We start from the raw sequence: 20,836 nt of genomic DNA, 5'->3' as shown, positions 1-20,836 counted from the left end.
TCGTATTTCTTATTAAGGTACTAAATATATAAGCGAGCCCTACGAAAATCTCAAAAGCTCATTTTTACTTAAAATAGCCGCATTGAGATTAGTTTTAGCCCAAAGTATAAGATAAGTAGCTAGATAGAAAGCCTAAATTAAGGAGAATATTTGCGCTACCAAAAGTTTTCTTATAAGAGAAGTAGTTCGAAAGTTAATTGTAATTAAAGGGGAAAATTAGGTTCAGGGAATTGATACTACTATCAATACTATCGATACCTTACGATTCTGGCATCGATACGTATCGATACCGGAAATTTAGGTATTTTTGCCGAGCCTGCTAGGATATATTTGCCGCGAGAGGCAATGTCGGACTGGTAACCGGACTACGATATTTGCCGCACTTTCAGAAGCTTGGGATGTTCTTGTCCCGGAGAGCGATAATAAAATTACTTACGAATATTTCAGTCGCAGTGTCAGTCCGTGTCCCTTTGGCCTAAGTCACTCCCTGCAGGTTTCCACCTGGTTGAAGCTTGGCCCCAAGAGTCACGTGTCAAGCAAGAAAGCTTATTATGGGTGCCATTTTCACTGGGAGAAGTCTATCGACATCGCGGTTGCACTGTTGTATTATTGTTTGAAGACAAGGAGGAGGCATTTATTGTTTCTTTTCATGTCCCGTCATGGAAGAACCTAGGTAGAAGTGTCCCATCATTCCTGCTGAAAACCCCTGGGCCCAGACAACGGCCCAGATCAACGGACGGTCGAAATTTCTAAGTCTGCAGTAGGGGACAGTGACTGCCTCGTACATGTTTTAAGCCTCGAAAGAGTTGTTTCAGTCTCCTTAAGGCCTCTGAAGGTCAACTGTAGCTTTGGGTACGGCCTGTACATTTCAGTCAGTGAAAAAGCGTACTGTAGATTTCAGGTAGAGTATAGAGTTCAATGGCAAATCGTTATGGGAAATTCAACTCGACTTGATACTATTAGCTACATATAATGACTTAAATTAATCAAAGGATTCCCGGCGCAAACAAAGTTATTACCCTGTAGCTCCATCAACTTATCCATTTCCTTCCGCCATAAACTTTCAAGTTCTGAAATTGAACATGACTGCACAGCACTCATGCTACTCTCAAGGAGATCAATCAACTCTCGCTCTTCGTCCCTTATTCCCTCCACGTCTTCTTCATCCACGTCAATCCAAAGTCTGTCTCCGTGGTCCACAAATCGACAACATGTATGAGTGAGTTCTAACTGCTCAAACTTCGATAGGCGGATTGCTTCGTGGAAAAAGCGCCTGCTATGCTCAAAATCCGTCTCTGCACCCTTGAGTAGCTGCAACCATTGGTTCACCCAAGAATGCATTGTCAGTGGGTAGGATCGATGTGCCGTGTCCACGCTTTTATGGTGAAAGTCTTTGAGCAGAATTTGGGCAGGGCTGCAACCGGACTCAGAACAGGCACAGAGGCAGCAGTCGCCCAAGAAGGGATCCGCCCCGTTTAACAAAAGGGCCTCAGTACACCCCAGGATTTGAAACCGTAAGGCGCAGTCCCTCGGGTCGATGGACAATATGGTGGCCCGAATAATTTCTGCGCAGACGTGAAGGGCTGTTCTACCCCTGAAGTCCTGGTGGTCAACCTGGCATCCTGCAGTGATACTTTTCTGGATGAGTTCAGGATTTCCAACTTCAAGTTGAGTCATCAAGGCATGACCTCCTTTGCCATTCGCATGATTGAAGCTCTTGAAGCCACTCCTCAGAAGAGTGTCGAAGTCTCTGGCATTGGTAATACAATGTAGGAGAGTACAGTCAGGCACCTTATAACCAGGCAATTTCGCAGTAAATCGGAATTCAGGATCGGCGCCCCATTCAAGAAGAGTGGCAAAGTACGCAGAGTCCTTTGGTGCCAGAATATCCATGGCCCACCAGCCGATTGTGGAGTCTAACAAAACTTGCACGGAGTCTTTAGAGAAGCGGGGGAGTTGTCGAACCACGTCTATTACGCCAAGTACCAGTTGCCAATGAGTGGAAACAATTGCGTATGGAAGCCAGGTGTGCTTAGAATAAAGGTTGTCTTTTACCCAGATGTCTGCCCCAGCTCGAATTAGAGTGATCGCAACCTCAGTCATACCAGTTGTAGCTGCATACATCAGTGGCGTTCTTCCATTCCAATCCCACGCATTGACGTCAAATCCTGCATGGAGCAGAAGTGCTAAGTGCTGAGGTCTCCATACAGCGAGATGTAAGGAGGACTGCCTTAGAATGTTTTCGTCCTCTGTGACTTGGGAGTTCTCCAAAATTACTTTCACCGTCTCTGATGAACCGACAAGGATTGCCTCTTGCAAAGGGGATGAACCAGCAAATCCTATAGGGCCAAGTAAGTATTATTCGTAGAATTTGGGATTAAATTCGTCCTCTTACCAGGAGAGACCTTCAGGCCCTCGGATATCCAGTTTACGAAGAAAGGATCGGCGTGGAGGCCCAATTTTCCAGACGGCATTGGCGAAATCTCCGTAGGGAACTCTACCTCCGGGACATCAATCTCCGAGGGATCAAGCCCTAAATGCAGTAATCTGTTCATGAGATGAGTATGGGCGCCGTTTTTATTGTCTAGTCCTGTTTTCCAGCGACCTAGGCCTTTCCATCCTGAACAACATTGCAAGATCCTAGTTTAAGTCAGCGCGCTAGTTTCTAGTAGACTCAGGGTTGTCAAATATACCCGATCGTATTGAGCAAAGAGCCTGCCCTCACCAAAAGTTCTAACACTTTCAGTTGTGTGTCCCCGTTTGGCCACGGCAACGTCAACAGTTTCTGAATGCGTGCCAGTAATGGATAGTACCGTAAGCTTTTCCCCACTGCGGCGTTCTTACTTCTGGTAAAGATTCTCCATTAGGTAGAAGATCGAGTGGGGAAGCGACACCTGAATCAAAAAGTCTCATTATTTCCAAACGCGCTTCCTCGAATATCATTTGGTTCCATCTGATATCTCTCAGGAGGGCGAAAGCTGGAGCATCCCAATCAACAACTCTTGTGAAATGCAATGAGGGATATATGTGGGACTGATGAATTGTCCACATAATATCCAGACTTGCGCGAACTACCAAAGGGATCCCAATAGTTGTTAGACTGATCCAGAAAGACGCACGCTTGTAATTGTTGCAAGTTGTTTTGTCGCATGAGTTCCAGTCACGTGGAACTTTCAAGGACCAAAGCTTTGCAGCCCTCGTCGACGAATTATGACAGGAACAATAACATTTTCCTACAGAGCATTTTGATCGTTGAAGCGAGTTTTGATGTCGCGAGAGCTCAAATTGGATCATCCTCGAGTCTTCTTGACGGATGATAGTAAATGAGTGACCTGCTTGAAGGTCGTCCAATCGATCTGAGCACGGTTTGGACAACCCTAAGTTGTGCACCTCTAGAAGAGTAATGTGCTTTCGCTGCATATTTCTTGTGAATTGCTCTTCAGCGTGAAGTCTAGTTCGTGGAGACAAAGGGTGCTCACAAAGAATAGCATGTCATAGCTAACTGAAGGCTCAACTTTGCAGCTTCAAGTTGAGCCTTTGCAGCATCAAGTTCAGTCTTCAAGTCTTTCACCTCTTCTATCTTCATTACGGCTTTCACTCGAGAAAGTATTTGACTTTTGTTGCGCTCCTGTGGTCGTGAGCCTGCTGTCGCCAGAGCCTGGAGTTTCGTAGCCGTCTTGCGACATTGGGTGAGGCCAGCTTGAAGCGCCGAATGTCCGGGTTGAGAATTATCTGTTTCGAAGGCTCCTAATTGACAGAATATCTTCCCAAGTACCTCAAGTTCGTCAAGGGTTCCCTCCAACTCCCCCGGCTTATCCCGCAAGGCTCTGCACAGCGTACGCAGTTTCAAAATACAGCTCAACAGCTCCCCAGCGATCTGAGCAATGCTGATGCCACTTGCAACGACGGCTAGTACCTCTGCCATTCAGTATGTTGGCGGAGGTCTGGGCACTTGCTTGAGATATGATGGTAGATTGGGATGAAGTTGCGCGGTAAAGAAGCACAAGATGTTCTGAAGATAAAGGCACCCGACTTTCACTGAGGCTGGGCGACGCACGCCCGAGATGTGTAGTGGCTTCCGAGACACTTAACCAATCACAAATAAAGCACATGAACATGAAATAGCTAGGTGTAAAGCAGACGAGGCTTCCTCCAAGGCTTTCTTGATATGACTCCGCTTTCATAAACTTTTGGGCCACCTATCTCCGTAAGTCACGATCAATGGCCTGGATAAAGAGACAAATTTGTAAGCATACACAGCGGAGAATGGGCCATCCGAGTTGGGAGCTATCACTGCATAATGCTAATAAAATTTGTAGGAAAGCATTCAGAATTAGGACATGAGATGCTGCGAAGGGATCGACGCTATTGCCCTAGCTATGCAGCAGTCCAAGAGGCCAGCTTTGAGATGTGAACATCGACAATTCCCCGACCAATCGCCATGACCAACTTCGCCAAAGGCCCCCCATGTTCCGTTATCTCACGCCATGCTTTATCGCTGTCCCAATTCTCCAAGTGACAAGTTTGGCTTCTCTCAGGCTCAGATGTATTATGGGCACCCGTAACGTCTTGCGTGCCCACAACTTCCGCAGTCAGTAAAGCACGAGGAGTGTGAGGCATCACACCAGTGAGAAAATGTTAGTCTAGGCGTTTTTTTTTTTCAGGCTGGGTAAAAGCTGGGTTAAATCTACCGGGACTCTTCCTCCACCGCAGCAGAACTCATAAGCACCGACTGTACACATCAGTCTTTATTTGGAGTTATATAAGGATTAGACGTTAGAGATTTCAAGGTTTGCTTTGTTTTAGTATAGGATAGACTTTGTAGTTTCCCGTCTTGGTATTTGATTAGGAGATGCGAGGTGTGGGGTGTTGGGATGAAGTCGAAAAGGAAATGTTGGGGTCGGAAGAGGGGTCCTATTTATAGAAGTTTCTCAGGGCAGCTCTCTTGGGACCCAGTGAAGTGTGGAACAATAGCTCATATAATTTGATATTTCCATAACGCATGTCTCTAGAGCTCTAATCATCGCTTCTCTAGACTATTCTTGACAGTACTGCAACACTGCTCCTCACTTGACCGAATAAAATGTTGGATGGGAAAGGACTCGATTGCGGTTCTAAGGGAGGGTTTAAAGGTCTATATGTAAGGTCTGGCACCTCGTTTAAGAGGCAGAAAGTTATGTGATTTGGCAACTGACATCAAATGACTTACCGTATAGCCAGCATTCACTGGCACCACTCAATCAACTCGTGGAGAGCAATAATTCGCAGCGATTATGATTAATTTGAGGTTTACTAGGAAGTTCTATTCGCTGATTTCGGAACTCGAAATGACACCCACTTGACTTTTCCCATCCTTTTGGGTTCCCCACCGTTCATCTCCAAAGGTGATGCGGATCAGCAGGAGGTTCCAAAGCAGCCGCAAACTTCTCGCCGAAGTACAGATCACGCTCTTTGATCGGCGACCCCAAGATTGAAGCTGGCTTTGCCTCCTTCATAAGCTTGATTGCCGCATTAACATGAACCCATCTGTGCTCCAAACCTTCATCAATCTCCTCCTGAGTCAACGAAGTTGCACCGGTGTCCTCTAGAACATGCGTAACATAGCAGTACGAGATCTGATGCAAGTCATTTCTCCACTCCTCAACAATTGCCAGGCAACGCTTGGACATCTTGACTCGGCAGCCGATCTCCTCCATTGTCTCTCTCCTGCCTGCTACTTGGTGATTCTCGCCTGCTTCGATACCGCCTCCTGGGAGCTTGTAGTAAATTTCTTTCTTGACGTGGATGATGGCAATGTCTCCAGTTATGCTCATGACTATGGTTCGGACTGCTTGACGTTCCGTGTATTGATGGTCTTCCTTGACCCCGATGGCCTTGATCTGGCAGCTAAACTGTTCTTAGTTTTCGTCGGGGGCATTTTTACCATTTGTTGGAGGAGCAGTAGCCATTTTGAATCTTTATTGTAATCGACACCCAAGACAAGATTAAGAAGCGGACGGTGGATGAGAAACAGCCTCCGGTTGACACTGTGCGGAGGCATACAGGTCGACCTATTTTGTGCGAGTGTTGTTCAGCAAAAGCAATCAAAAGAGATTTACCTTAATTGACAGTTGCTTTGCTTAGAATTTACTTCCGTGACCTTGATATATTGATAGTATTCTGGCCGGACAAGTTGTGTGTTGACAGCGCTCGCAAAAGCACCACAGACTGAGTTGATGTTGAAAGATCGAAGTCCGGACTGGCAGAAAATTTAAGAACAAGCAAATCAGACTTTGTTTGGCTTTACCTGATCTTCAGGAACATTTACTATTGCTCGATTCCTTCGCTGAAAAGCAGACCGGTGAGCATGCTTCACAAGAGGATGCACTGCAGGTTCACTTTTGGATGTCAAGAGCTTCCTCAATGCTACTTCCTGTCCTCGAACATCAATACTACTTAAAATCCATCCTTTAGACTCGGGATCTCCTATGCCTTTTAAAAGTTTCGCGGCCTCATTTGACATTTATTAAAAGCCTGATTTAGACTTGATGGGACTTGTTGGAAGCTGGGTTTTAGTTACGCGCGGTGGGCTAGTATAGCAAAAAATACACGTGACAGAAAAATGTCACTATTACATAATTTGTAAAAAAAAAACAAAAAAAACTTATCCAGAAAGCTAAGGGGGACCCCCCAAGGCTAATAGACCCTCTTAAAGAGAGAAAATCTGGCTTTTACTCTCTGTATTTGCACCTGCCTATGCGGCCCCTGGTTTCCCCACAAGAATCATCAAGTCTCGTCATGTGGCAGTGTTACATCATGCAAATGCCATTCTACGATGAAACCCTCGATTTATAAATCTACACCACCCCTTTACTGTCTCTTCACAAGTCTTGGCAGTGGCTGATGAGCTTGGAATAACTTTGAAATGGGACTCAAGAGACTTCACTTACGGAGGATTTCACAACATTGCGTTTTCCCTCTCCAAAAAGCTCGGCATTGTTACTTTGTCAGTTAATCAATTTATGGAATTCGCCTCACACAAAACAGAAGTCGCTTCGTAACATCAGCCATCACCTTCATCTTTCTGATGTCAAACAGATCATGGCTAAGAAGGATGCTCCTTGGATAACCTCTGAGCGAATAGGGCTAGGGTTCATAAACAACTTGTACCACAAGGGATTTCGAAATTCAATAGCCGCTGTGGCCAAAAACACATGTGGAGCTTTTCACTGCAAGCGCTACGTTTCGACTTGGGAATTATTGAGACCCAGACTCCAAGGCCTTGGCTAACACCACACCTTGAGAAAGAGATGCAAGAACACTTGAAGTTTACGTTTTCGAATCGAGTCCATGGGTGATCTCCTCTGGATTCTATAGCGGAGAAACGGTAATGTATGGAATTTATACGAAGCCGAAAGCTCATCTGTCATACTAAGATATCCAGGGCTCCTGAAGGAATCCACAAACACTTCGTTCACGTCATTGAAGCAATACCGGGAAGTGTAAACTAAACTTTCCTAGTTCGACGACACGCAGTTGCGTGGCTTCGGGACAAGAACTACGTCGAGCTTCGAGACACTCCCATCAACGAATGCCAAATTCTCGGCCAGTAAGTCCACATGATCCAAGCTTCACCCGGTCTCTCAAAATCTGGCCACGGTGATACGGACACCGACATCTTGACCACAATACATTGTCTGAACAATTACGGAGACTGTGATTTGTGGCGATACTGGTCGCCGGAGAGTGACGAGAACGTCGCAACACACGGACACATCTCTATCCCCGATCGCACATCCCTAGATCTAAAGATCGGCCTTTGCGGGAAGACTTCCCAGTTGACCTTCCGTTCTATCTGTCGCGACATCCGAGGCTTAAAATACACTACTTGTCATAGCTAGGTTGGGGAATTGGAAGTGCAAGTCAAACCGAAATTGTTTTTTATTTTCGAGATAATGTGGAAGTAGGCGAGATGAGTTTTCACTTGGCAAGCCACAAGTCGGAATGTTGATGGAGACTTGCTATCTACTGTCTTCCATGGTGCATTTGAGACAGATCTATAAGTTCCAAGTAGAATATAGGCGGTTCTTCGAAAATCTGGAGCTATAAGGGATTCGATCTCTGTTTAGGCTGCCCAGTCACGTTCCTGCGGTGCTGCCCTCCCTTCTAGTGACTAATCATAATCTGTCTATTATCAGGTTCTGACGCGCGAAAGTTGTCAACTTTACACGACTACGAGGATCGCTGTATAAAGTGACGGGAATACAGGGCATTTGGCCTCGGCCTGCATTATAACGTGTGTTTCTAGGGGCAGGTCAGCTATAAGGCTCTATAAACCTACCATGAGATATTCGCAAGGTTGTGTTCAATCGCTAGGGGTGCTTGTGCTACTAGCCGAGTAACTATGCTCAGACGCTGTAGGGCTTTGATTTGATTTGTTTTGATTTGATAGTTATTTGCGTCCGTGGGCGTGAGCCGACCTCTAGAAGGGTATAGGGACGTGCTAAGCATATAGGAATTATAAATAGAGTACTACTTGCAATAGGTATCAAAACCACAAGGGGAAAAAGACTCCCTATTACAAGTAATCCCGGGTCCCTAATCCCGCGATATTATAGTATCCCTATAGACCTTTAAAAGCATTTCAAGTTATATGGTACTATTACTAGCTCTTATTATAGGACTCTCTATGGCCGGTTGGGAGTTAATCCTATACTCGATACTAATTCTAATAAATCCCTGCCCGTCTATTTCCCTCCTAACTTATACCCTCTCCAAGAAGATATAATATAGTAGTACTTATAGCCGGTATTTACGGGTTACATTTATAAGGTATCCTCTACTCGTTTGACCTGATTAATTAAGGACAAAGGACCTGTCGCAAGAGGCTATTACGGGAGCCCGATCGTCTAACTTGAGTATCTACCTTCCCTTCTCCCCCGAATACTCAAATACTATATCCTTTATACTCTTGTAGTCATTATTCGGGAAGTAACCAGCTATAAAAGCATAAAAAAGTTCGAGCTACAGGTAAAAGGCTATATTATAATAACTATTTAACCTTATAGTTATATTAATATAAAGAGGATAACGTATATAGCTTTGCAAGCTATAGCATCTCAACTAGTCACCTCGGTAACTGCATCCTCTCTTCAGCTCAGTCGAATACTTATTGAAAGTATCGACAGTTCGTAGCCAGCGCCCCGTATAAGCAGAGAGGTCCGTCCCCGCTAACCAGACGCTATAGGGCAAACCATAATAGGGCTTATTAGCGAGCGATCCCCTATAAATACAGGGGACAAGCCCCTAAAACGTATAGCAACCTTGTCTAGGCATGCTATTTAGGGCATTAGCCTACAACTATATAGTTCCTTCTAATGGGCTAGGTAGCCTGAGAAAGGTGCTGTAGTACACTTTCAGTAGAAATGCACTGTATTCCCATTAATATATGCCCCGATCTACGTATATTTAGGCCGCCCAAGTCGACTCCTAAGGGGCCCGGATAGATTCCCCCAAGATACATCCTTTAATCTCTGAGGCAAATTCTTCCCCGCAAAGCGTTGCCTTGGCTCTTTTTTTAAAGAGAATGCCTGGCCAAAATTTGAAATAAACTACGTTTTTCGACTCGAGGTAAAAGGTAATCTTCATAAAGCAGAAGCTCTCAAGTTCACGTGTGATTCACAGCTATCTCCATTTCGCACCATGTCTAAAGCCTGAAGGCAATCACCACTACTGTTACGGGATAGACATCCCGGGGGGCCCCAACGATGGCGAAGGCCAGAGTAGGGCAGAAAGATGATGTATTCTCTATGAGAGATAGCTAGCTAAAGTACCTTCCGCCCCTGGTGGCTTACGTAACAACTACTATTCAAGGTCCACATTGCTGGATTTGCCTTTATACTAGTATTTGGGTCTCCTTTGCGGTCGAAACGCTTCAAGTGGATAATAAGAGAGGGTGCTAACGAGAATAAATAAAAACTTCGAGAAAATTACCGAAAATCTAGAGGCAGAAACCTGCCAGGTGCTACGCTGTCTTGCCTCCAAGCGAACTGGAGGCGCTTTGCTTTTGTCAACAGCGAAGATGTTTCGATTAAACTCAAATAACTGGGATAAAATCCATAAGAGTCATTTTTGACAAGTCGGTCAAATGTCTCGGACGTGACCGACGACATTCGTGTGGCCATCTCCGTTCCTAGCTTGCACCCCGCTTTGGAGCTACCCGCACCACTTGTGAGCATGTCAACACATCTTCCTTGTCTTCAAAGGCCACAACGCCGGCCCTATATGCCGGCACCCCTTTCTAATTTCCGTTTTCTATCCTCCCATTTAAAATCCGCAGATTAAGGACACGTTGTATCTTTTGTGGCGTGATCCGTGCAGCCACCCAAGATCTCCACAATCTTCACAATTGTGTGGTGGAGAAAGAAAGCACATCCTCCACAGTTCCAGGAACGGACGTATCGGGGATGGGACTACGGATTACCCATCCGAAAGTCCCTTAATTCCCCATGGACCACGACTAAAATATGTACTCTACGGTGATGGACCGATTTGTGGGAAATTCTCCACATCCTTGCGTGCCACCCCTTTCATTTCCTGCTCGCTACCGAGGGGGACCCCTCGTCGTTTCGCGCTCCAGTTATGTCAAGCAGCTCGCTAATGATGGCCACACTCAACTCCAGGCGGCGCGGCGCGGTGAGTTCGAGTCTCTGATGGAAAGCCATATATGGAAGGCGACGTGTGGCCTCCAAGGCTTCGGAGAATGCAAGGAGAGACGACCAGTCCGACTACCAAACAACAATCTCGCCTCGCCTCAGCAACTATGAGGGCCCTCCATGCACTTCCGCTGCTCCTCACGGCCGCACCCATCGAAGCTGCCTCCTCTTGGACGAGTGTCCATACCGGCGGAGGCGGAGGCTTTATCCCTAGCATAGTCTTCCATCCAAAAGCCAAGGGCGTCGCCTATGCCCGTGCGGATATTGGTGGCATGTACAAGCTCAACTCCGACGACAGCTGGACTCCTATATCCGATGGTATCGCCCAGGATGCTAGCTGGTACGAGTATTCCTCGATTGACTAGAGGGCTTCATCACTAATAGCATCCAGGCATAATTGGGGTACAGATGCCTTGGCTCTGGATCCACAGAATGCCAACGTGGTATACGCCGCCCTGGGCTTGTACACTAACAGTTGGTATGTTTGACGTCCCGCACCTTTTTGGACAAATTGACAAGCGGGCTTCACGCAGGGACCCAAATAATGGCTGCATCGCAAAGAGTACTAACCAAGGGAGCACTTGGACCTTCAGCAACCTGACTTTCAAGGTCGGCGGAAATATGCCCGGTCGAGGAACTGGCGAGCGTCTTGCTGTCGACCCCGCGAACTCAAACATTATCTACTTTGGGGCTCGCAGCGGCCATGGCCTTTGGAAGTCAACCGACGGAGGAGTGACATTTTCGAACGTCACCAGCTTCTCCAACACGGGTACTTATCGCGAGGACCCTTCTGATACCACGGGATACCAAAGTGACCTCATGGGTCTGCTATTCGTCACGTTCGACAGCACCTCATCAACCATCAACGGGGCAACGTCTCGGATCTTCGTTGGTGTTGCGGACAACGTCACTGCTTCTGTCTACGAGTCTACCGACGCCGGGTCTACTTGGTCCCCTCTTACCGGCCAGCCAGGAGCGTTCTTACCTCATAAATGCAAATTGCAGCCCACGGAAAAAGCACTCTACCTTACCTATAGCAACGGAATTGGTCCTTATGACGGTACCGATGGCGCTGTGTGGAGATATGATCTGACCACGAGTGCGTGGACGAATATTACTCCAGTCAGTGGCTCTAACCTCTACTTCGGCTTTGGCGGACTCGGGGTCGACATGTTGAAGCCGGGGCATCTCGTGGTGGCCACCTTGAACTCATGGTGGCCAAATGCCCAAATCTTCCGCTCGAATAATTCGGGTCTCACTTGGAGCCCTCTCTGGGAATGGGCCAGCTATCCCAGCACGAATAACTACTACGGTTTGTCGGTGAGTCCTAGGACGTTCAAGAGTTACCACACCGCCTGAGCTATTGCCCAGGTGTAGAATGGTGGCAAAATGCTTCTATTTAGTCACATTTTGGCTAACGATTTGTAGACCTCGAATGCCCCTTGGATTGCAACCAGCTTTTGGGATGTCACAAATAATGAACCCCTGGGGTGGATGGTTGAGTCGCTTGAGATTGATCCTTTTGACAGCAATCACTGGCTCTACGGGACCGGTTTGACTATTATGGGAGGCCATGACTTGACCAACTGGGATACCGTCCACAACGTCTCCATCGCCACTCTAGCCAATGGAATCGAAGAAATGGCCGTTACAGGACTGGTATCCGTGCCAGGTGGCTCTGAACTGCTGGTCGCAGTTGGTGATGATAGCGGATTCACCTACCTGTCTTCGAGCAACCTCGGAACTGCGCCGTCAACCAATTGGATGAGTCCGGAATTCACCTCGAGTACCAGCGTTGACTATGCGGGCCTCGCGGTGGCTGATGTCGTCAGGTCAGGGAATGCTGCGGGCACGCAACAGATTGGAGTCTCCAGCAATGGTGGGAGCACATGGAGGTACGTGCATCCTGCATCCTGCATTCCATGTCGAACATTTAAGTTCCTCTCATCTCCTCCTGTGGCATGGCATATTTCGAAGCTTGCTGACTTAGGTGTTCAACAGCATCGACTATGGATCAAGTACTACAGCATACGGCGGCACGGTGGCTTACTCTGCCAGCGGTGACACAGTTCTCTGGTCTACGGCCAGCCAAGGAGTCCTACGCTCTCAGTATACAAACAGTTTCGCTAGTATATCTGGTCTGCCCGCCACTGCTCTTATCGCCAGCGATAAACAAAACGATAGTTATTTCTACGCCGGTTATGCTTCGACTTTCTATGTCTCCTCCAATAATGGACAGACCTTTGCCGCAGGCGGGTCTCTTAGTGGCGCCAGCCAAATCAACTATGTTGTCGTCCATCCGACCATTGCCGGACAAGTTTACGTGAGCACGGACGCGGGCATCTATCTGTCAACCAACTTCGGATCGAGCTTCGCGCTGTTGACTTCTGCTCTGAAGAACGTCTACGAAATCGCCCTCGGCGTAGGCTCCGGGTCTACATGGAACCTCTATGCCTTCGGCACAGGATCTGCTGGCAGCAAACTCTACGGCAGTGCTAACAACGGCAACACGTGGACCGATCTCCAAGGCACCCAGAGCTTTGGTGCTATCGACGGCTGCAAGCTTGCTGGCAGTGGTAATGTTGCTGGTCAGGTCTACGTCGGCACCAACGGGCGTGGTGTTTTCTACGCCAAAGTCACTATCACAGGTGGCTCCACAACTGCGACTTCGTCAACTTCTACCTCTAACGTGAAGACTACGTCTATATCTTCATCCACACGCTCATCATCGACTACCATCACCACGACGGCGACCACTCTGAGCACAACGACACATTCTTCGACTGCGACAAGCTCGACCTCGACCGCCGCTTGCACGGTTGGCCAGTATAGCCAATGCGGTGGTTCGTCGTATACTGGTTGCATGAATTGCGCATCTGGATACACATGCCAGGTTCAAAACTCGTTTTACTCACAATGCCTATGAGTGAAATAGTCAGGCGGTGGACTACGTCGATGTAAATAGCTTTTTGAAAGAATGTATAAAGTGGGAGAGAAGTCCTTTAAAAGTTTGCTTGATAAATATCCACAGTTCCTACAATTCCTAAATAAAGTTGTCGTCTACTTTACGCCCTCTTTAATTGACCCGATTGTGTGGGGAGGAGAAAATTGGTTATTATACTAAGTGCCGCGAGGCGATGAGACTTATGGAAAGAAAGAAAAATTTAAGTAAAGTAGGGAGAGGGGAACTTTTGGACTAAGATAAATTTGTTCAAGGGCCTTGTTTCATTTCACTTCACTTTATTTTATTGACTCAGCCAATCTTTCTCTTATCTGGAACAACTTCGAGAATGTGAGTTGATGCCCTGCTAAATTGTTGCTATCTAAATAGATTCTTACCTGTATTTTTGCAAGTGATGGGCCTGGGTTAGTCTAGTTTATGAAATGGGAACAAATATTATTGAAAATTTTCAGACTTATTCCTCCAGTGCATATCCTCATCTTCCAACTATTGCTTAAGTGAGCCCCAATTCATGGGCACTAGTCCCCAATTTGCTCTTTCTCATACTTAGTCAAGTGTCCCATCCAGCTTTCAGCGAAAATGTCACTTGTGTCAAGAACACCTCGGACCGGACACCGTCTTTAGGTGCGCAGATTCCCTGTACCCGCTCTGTGGCTAATCCCCAAGCTAGCTAACTACTCGTTACCTTGCGCAAAAAGTTCCAACATATACTGCATAGTGAAATTCCCTGTGTGACAAGATCGTCAGATTGCGGAAGAACGGTCCGAGTGAAGATCCGCTCGAGCGCTGCAAGGGCCAACTTTGTTTCCCCGCATTCTGTAAAACGTATTTGTTTCGGAATTCCGAAAGTAAAATTTACAGGTGGCTTGTTGCAATTTCGTGCGGAAAAATTTGGAGTGATGCCACGAGTCGGGAATATATTTTCCATTCCATTTTGTCCGTTAGTGGAATAAACCACCGGATGATCCGAGTTATAAACATAGAGCAGCGCATCCGTTGTTGGGTGTGATCTCTTCGTTTTCGTCTCCTAATTTCGAACTTCCAGACTCGCCAGCATGAAGTGTCTTGCCATCTGTATTCTCTCACTCATTTGGGTCGTCAATGCCCAGCAATCTGCCTATGGACAATGCGGTGGGACAACCTATACAGGACCCACGAGTTGCGTTGCTGGATACGCATGCACGTCATATAATCCATACTATTACCAATGCGTCCCAGGTAAGAAAGCGCCCAGATAGTTGGCCGTTTCTTGCTAACCTTGTCAGGAGCGGCGACTTCAACATCAATAGTCACGTCCAAAACCACAAGCTCAATCACCAAAATTACGAGCTCATCCACGTCTTCTATCAAGACAAGCACGTCCAGTTCTTCTGCGGTCGTCTCGACCCAGACGGGCTTCCCAAAAACTCATGGCCTCTTCTTTACCATCGACGGGGTAACCGACTACTATGCCGGTACTAATTGCTACTGGTGTGGATTCCTTACCGCAGACGGAGATGTTGACCATGTTTTCGCGGACATCTCTTCTTCAGGTCTCAAGATCGTTCGCGTTTGGGGCTTCAACGACGTGAATACCATCCCAGCTACCGGCACCGTCTGGTACCAGTATCTGTCTGGGACCGGATCCCAAATTAACACTGGCGCCTACGGCCTGCAAAGATTGGACTATGTTGTCTCGTCCGCAGAGAAATATGGTCTCAAGCTGATTGTCAATTTTGTCAATAACTGGAGCGACTATGGAGGAATTGCAGCCTATGTTAGCGCATTTGGCGGGAACAGTTCATCCTGGTTTACCGATTCTGCGTCCCAGGCACAATACCGGGCCTACATTCAGGCTGTTGTGAGTAGATATACCACCTCACCTGCTATCTTTTCATGGGAGCTGGCGAACGAGCCGAGGTGCTCAGGATGCGACGTGCAAGTCACTCAGAATGTAGCCTTAGTTTGATTCTAGCTAACGGTGGTATAGATCAGTGATCTACAACTGGGCTTCATCGACTTCCCAGTATATTAAGTCTCTCGATCCCAACCATATGGTTACCATTGGCGATGAAGGATTCGGTCCCACTACAGGAGGAGACGGCAGCTATCCGTTTACGACGTCCGCAGGAGGATACGACTGGCAAAAGAACCTAGGGATATCTACTTTGGACTTCGCGACTTTCCATTTATACCCTCAAAGCTGTAGGTTATGGCAGTCCCAGGAGAGTAGCCTTTGGTTAACTTGTGAGCGCTAAAGGGGGCACATCATTTGGCTGGGGGACCCTTTGGATCACGACTCACGCAGCCGCCTGCGCCAATGCCAGCAAGCCATGTCTTTTGGAAGAATGTAAGAGACCTCTTCCTTCATCCTTGATACAATATATTCTATACTCTACAGTATGAATTGACTGACACCACACAGTCGGCTACAGTGACGAATGTGCAGCTGTCGAAAGTGGCTGGCAAGGAACTTCGCTCTCAACCACGGGCATGGCAGGTGATATGTTCTGGCAATATGGCGACACTCTTCCGAGCTGCAATTGCCAGACCTCGCAAGATGGCAACACGGTCTACTTTAACACGAGTGACTGGACCTGTTTCGTTACGGACCATATAGCAGCTATCAAAGCTCTATATGGGTAGACAATTGAAGTGCGACTAGTCAAAGCTAAGGCGTTATATAGTCGATTAAGGCTAGAGCTAATTTCATTTCTAAAAATGCTTACTCTATATCTTAAATCTTCTCAACGCGCAGCCTTCAATAGTGTCCTAGAGTGAAATGATGGACGGTCACGAAATCAAGTGCATATCGTAACTATACGGAGACAACGGCATAAAGTGACGGGAATACAGGGCATGCGCACGAGTTCAGGGCTCTCAGGGTACCAAACGCAATTTCCGCTAAAATTAACCACTAAAGCCCCTTATATCTCCAGGTCTCTGCACTAAAAGCGCGCCGTAAACCATAGGCAAGATTATTGAAAATCTTCAAGGGTTATAGCGTTGCTGGCGGGGCAACTATAGCGCTCGGACGCTATAAGAGAACCTTTTTAGAGCTATTTAGCGAAGTTACCTCTATAAGCACAGGGGGAAGATCTTAAAGGGTGTAGTACCCCTTGTAAATGTCTCACAGCCTTAAAATCAGGGGTTATGGCCTAGAATTATAGAGCTTTATAGGGGGTATAAGCCTTGAAATCACATGTATTAGTGCCTCCGCAGCCCTGAACCTGCCCGTATACCCTGTATTCCCGTCATTTTGTACGGTTGTCTATCTATAGCAAAAACAACCATTTCATATATACGTATATTAAACGTTAACAGCTAGGGTGATAAATTTACCTTTACACATGAAATCAGCGCTCTATTAGCCCAGTTATAAGGAAGGGCTAAAGAGAATTTTAGGAGCTTCAAAAAGTAAACAACCGGAGGCCAAAGTTGAATTTTTTTAACAGTATCAAAAAGTCCGTAATAGTCTTAGTCTTCAAAGACACATAGATCCAAACGAACAGTAAGGCGAGCCGGAACATCCGAGGGCACGAGCTATTTTACAAGGTTGTGGTGGCGTGAGTGCTGTTGCATATGCATTAGCCTCACAGAGATCCATGACATGCATCAGGCACCACCCAGCACAATATTGAGAGTGCCGTTGGCTCATCCAGGTACACCACCGGAAGGTTCCAAGCCAGGACCGGCACTTCCTGGGTTGTATTAGATTTGGCCTCCTGAAGTGTGTATCTCAGAGAGCGCCAACGCATCATTCTGTCCGCAAACCAGGGCCGACAAATCCACACGAACCGTTATTTTGTGCTCCGCGCCCTCGATGACACAATTCTCGTAGCATTCCTCTCTAGTTTGGTATAACTACAAGTTCGCTAACTCGAAGTGGTACACGAGGTATTAGTTCCGTCTCAAAAAATCTAGTAGCACGCCTGGTTCATAACAACCGAGGGATGCTGTTCAACATAGCCATCTTCGGTTGCAAATCCCCACGTGGTAAGTTGTGGTGAAGCCCTAGGGTTGTTCCGATTTGCTGAGCAGCGACAAAAGGGACACAGAATGCGGGGAATCATCATGTGTCCAACTTTCTTGATCATGGCATCAAGGACCACAGAACTTCGTCAAGCCTAATGGATATTAAGCTTAATTCGGCCCGCCTCACCCGCGCATGAGAGGATATCTCAGGGCAATTAGGCTAGGTGCTACAAGGTGATAGGTGGCAAAACGTAGTCTTGGCTCGAATTAAGCTTTTAGGTAGGTAGAGGTGGGGCTCGCTACCCCGCGTCAGCTAACGCCATCTGAGACCCTTCCCCAGGCTTCCCGTCTTGTTGACATCCAGAAATCACTGGCGCCGACTGGCTCCGACCAGGAGAAGGGGGAAGACTACCTAAGAATTAAAACCTTGTCTTGTGTACAAATCCCTGCAGCACTCCGTCGAAAATCCGTCGACGGACGGACGGTCCGTATGGGATAGATTAAATCTGCCGTCCCGCGTTACAAGGATGTCTCCACCATTATTGAAACTAGTTAATCCGTCCCGCAATTTTTGTGCTTGGCTCCCTCCTCCATGTCCAAGGACTGTCTCTAATGATCAAGCTCTTGAGTCGAAATTTCGGGTTGGCGGCTTTGGGTTGCCGTTGTTTTAAGGGGCAAAAAGTATATATTGAATTCAGGAGGTTTTTGTAAAGATATTTAGAGTGACAGATTCATACTCTGCCCAAGAAAATCCTGTTCGGAATTGGAAAATAGATGTTGGTAGATTGAATCTCGATACCTTCAACATGCAGTATTTCTTGGTTCGCACTCTAGTCCTCCTCTTGCCCATTGTCCAGGCTCAGCAAACCCTCTATGGCCAATGTATGATATCTATAACTTCCTCAAATGTTCAACTCTAACTTGATTACCAGGCGGGGGAATCGGTTGGACAGGATCAACCGTTTGTGTAGCCAGCGCGACTTGTAGCACACAAAACTCTTGTAAGCACAGTTTCCCTCCAATCCTAAACACCATCAATTCAGGAAGTAAGAATTTAACGCGGAATTTCCACATCTAGATTATGCGCAATGCACCCCAGCAGCTGTTGTCACAACGAAGAGCGTGACAACCACGTTGGTCACTTCAACCACAAGCAAGACCTCAATAACTGGTGTTACTTCGACCACAAGCAAGACCTCGACAGCCAGTGTTACTTCGGCCAAAACAAGCAGCGGAACGTCAGCCACCACCACTGCATCTGCAGCTGGGAACCCGTACGCCGGATACCAGCTTTATAAGAATGCGGAATATTCGTCCGAGGTGTACGCCTCTGCTATCCCTTCCTTAACTGGAACTCTTCTTGCAGCAGCCAGCGCCGCGGCAGAAGTGCCATCTTTCCTTTGGCTGTAAGTGGTTTTCCCCAACTTACCACATGACCCTGAGCCTGTTTATCCACTTGACTAACTAATGAATAGAGACACTACAGCAAAGGTACCACTGATGGGCACCTACTTGCAGAGTATCAAGGCATTGAACGCCGCAGGAGCCAATCCTCCCTATGCCGGCCAATTCGTCGTCTACGATTTGCCGGATCGCGACTGCTCCGCCGCGGCGAGTAACGGGGAGTTTACCATTGCCGATAATGGTGTTGCTAATTACTTCGCCTATATCGATTCTATCCGCGCGCTCTTGGTTACTTATTCGGATGTCCATACTATCCTTGTAATCGGTGTGCTCATTCCTTTCCGATCCTAGAGCTTCAAAATGAGGGGAACAAAGTCGCTAATTTGAGGATCTCTGGAACAGAACCTGATAGCTTGGCCAACTTGATCACGAACTTGAATGTTGCGAAGTGCGCTGGAGCTCAGAGTGCGTACATGCAGTGTGTCAATTACGCACTAACGCAACTGAATCTTCCGAACGTCGCCATGTACATCGATGCCGGTACGTTCCCCTTTATCTCTCTCCCTTCCAATACCCCAAAGAATCCGAGACTCGGTGTTAAGGGCCACTCACTAATTTGTATGCAGGACATGCGGGATGGCTAGGCTGGTCCGCCAACATCGGCCCCGCCGCTACCCTCTTTGCAACCGTATACAAGAATGCAGGTGCGCCAGCCTCTCTACGTGGACTGGCAACCAATGTCGCAAACTACAATGCATGGACCATTAGTCCATGCCCGTCTTACACGTCAGGCGATGCCAGTTGCGATGAGCAGCTGTATATCAACGCTTTGGCGCCATTGCTTGCAAGCCAAGGCTGGTCAGCTCACTTCATCACCGACACCGGTATGTCTGATCCCTTTTCCCAAAAACCTAACCTAAAAACTTAACCCAAAACTCTACTGTGCGGTACCGTACTGTTAAAGTATGTGATCCTAATCATGGCGATATCTTACAGGCCGTAACGGTGTTCAACCGACTGCTCAGAATGCCTGGGGTGACTGGTGTAACTTAATCGGAACTGGTTTTGGCGTGCGTCCTACCACGAACACGGGCGATGCATTAGAGGATGCTTTCGTCTGGGTCAAACCCGGTGGCGAGGCAGATGGTAGTTCAAATTCCACGGCGCCTCGTTACGACTTTCATTGCGGCTCTAGCGACGCGCTTCAGCCTGCCCCCCAGGCTGGTACTTGGTTCGAGGTATGTCATTTATATCTTGAGCCCCTTGTGACCGGAATCTAAGAACAAATGTTTGTCCTCATGCTGAGTTCTTTCACGTAGGCTTACTTCGTACAACTTCTTACCAACGCAAACCCGAAGTTCTAAGCCCTGTATTAGGCCGTCCTCTGTGCCTCACCGTGTTTCTGAGCCGATGAACTCATGGTGTTGGACAACGAAATAGGATGGCACATATCTGCAGGTTTGGAAATAAGTTGTGGAAGGGAATTGGTCAAGGGTTATTTCCACTTTTCTCGTGTACATACTTTGTTCATACTTACGGCAGGACCTTATCAAAATACCGCTATAACCTTCTTAGGACACCTTCCTCGGCGCATTCTCACCGTTGCGTGATGATGATCAGCAGGCTTCCGATCCGTGCTCAATGCACTCCAGCGGTCATGCTCTGCCACGTCTTGTCCGCATAGTCTCAGCGCCTGGCACGGAGCCGTGGCATAATCCACTTCTGATACCTCTTTTCCTATTTGTGGTGGATCCTAGGATGGTCAGGAGGACATCAACTATGGTCCCTTGATATAGCTGCGGAGTATGCTGGTATTACCTGA

At 47.3% G+C, this 20,836-nt stretch overlaps 4 protein-coding genes across 4 annotated transcripts; 2 read left to right on the top strand and 2 right to left on the bottom strand.

Annotated features, from left to right (window-relative positions):
* Positions 1–963: 963 nt before the first annotated feature.
* On the bottom strand, positions 964–3,925 carry K444DRAFT_625928 (ankyrin; the record flags this gene model as incomplete). The annotated part of the gene is made up of 3 exons (XM_024882586.1): positions 964–2,339; positions 2,396–2,640; positions 3,480–3,925. The coding sequence occupies 3 exons, from the start codon at positions 3,923–3,925 to the stop codon at positions 964–966; spliced, it is 2,067 nt and encodes a 688-aa protein (XP_024741379.1).
* A 1,447-nt stretch (positions 3,926–5,372) lies between these two features.
* K444DRAFT_520904 (uncharacterized protein) lies at positions 5,373–5,876 on the bottom strand (the record flags this gene model as incomplete). The annotated part of the gene is made up of 1 exon (XM_024874081.1): positions 5,373–5,876. A coding segment is annotated over one exon (504 nt), but the record flags the coding sequence as incomplete, so codon positions are not given.
* Positions 5,877–10,706: 4,830 nt separating this feature from the next.
* Positions 10,707–13,754, top strand: K444DRAFT_555022 (carbohydrate-binding module family 1 protein). The gene is made up of 5 exons (XM_024876683.1): positions 10,707–11,034; positions 11,086–11,172; positions 11,228–12,014; positions 12,123–12,589; positions 12,696–13,754. The coding sequence occupies exons 1-5, from the start codon at positions 10,742–10,744 to the stop codon at positions 13,618–13,620; spliced, it is 2,559 nt and encodes an 852-aa protein (XP_024741377.1). The 5' UTR covers positions 10,707–10,741; the 3' UTR covers positions 13,621–13,754.
* A 957-nt stretch (positions 13,755–14,711) lies between these two features.
* Positions 14,712–20,378, top strand: K444DRAFT_520981 (glycoside hydrolase family 6 protein; the record flags this gene model as incomplete). The annotated part of the gene is made up of 7 exons (XM_024874088.1): positions 14,712–14,874; positions 18,713–19,016; positions 19,086–19,339; positions 19,417–19,554; positions 19,641–19,898; positions 20,011–20,252; positions 20,334–20,378. 7 exons carry the CDS (start codon positions 14,712–14,714, stop codon positions 20,376–20,378), a joined length of 1,404 nt encoding a protein of 467 aa, XP_024741376.1.
* Positions 20,379–20,836: the final 458 nt, after the last annotated feature.

The sequence above is a fragment of the Hyaloscypha bicolor genome (genome assembly GCF_002865645.1).
Source record: "Hyaloscypha bicolor E unplaced genomic scaffold K444scaffold_24, whole genome shotgun sequence".
Classification (NCBI taxonomy): Eukaryota; Fungi; Ascomycota; class Leotiomycetes; order Helotiales; family Hyaloscyphaceae; genus Hyaloscypha; species Hyaloscypha bicolor.
This window is presented reverse-complemented; position numbering and strand designations above follow the sequence as displayed.

Bases quoted from the DNA above. Each gene is read 5' to 3' on its own strand.
- K444DRAFT_555022 (XM_024876683.1), top strand. From the start codon at position 10,742: ATGCAAGGAGAGACGACCAGTCCGACTACCAAACAACAATCTCGCCTC. The intron at 11,173-11,227 runs GTATGTTTGACG...GGCTTCACGCAG, and splicing joins GGCTTGTACACTAACAGTTG to GGACCCAAATAATGGCTGCA. The intron at 12,590-12,695 runs GTACGTGCATCC...GGTGTTCAACAG, and splicing joins AATGGTGGGAGCACATGGAG to CATCGACTATGGATCAAGTA.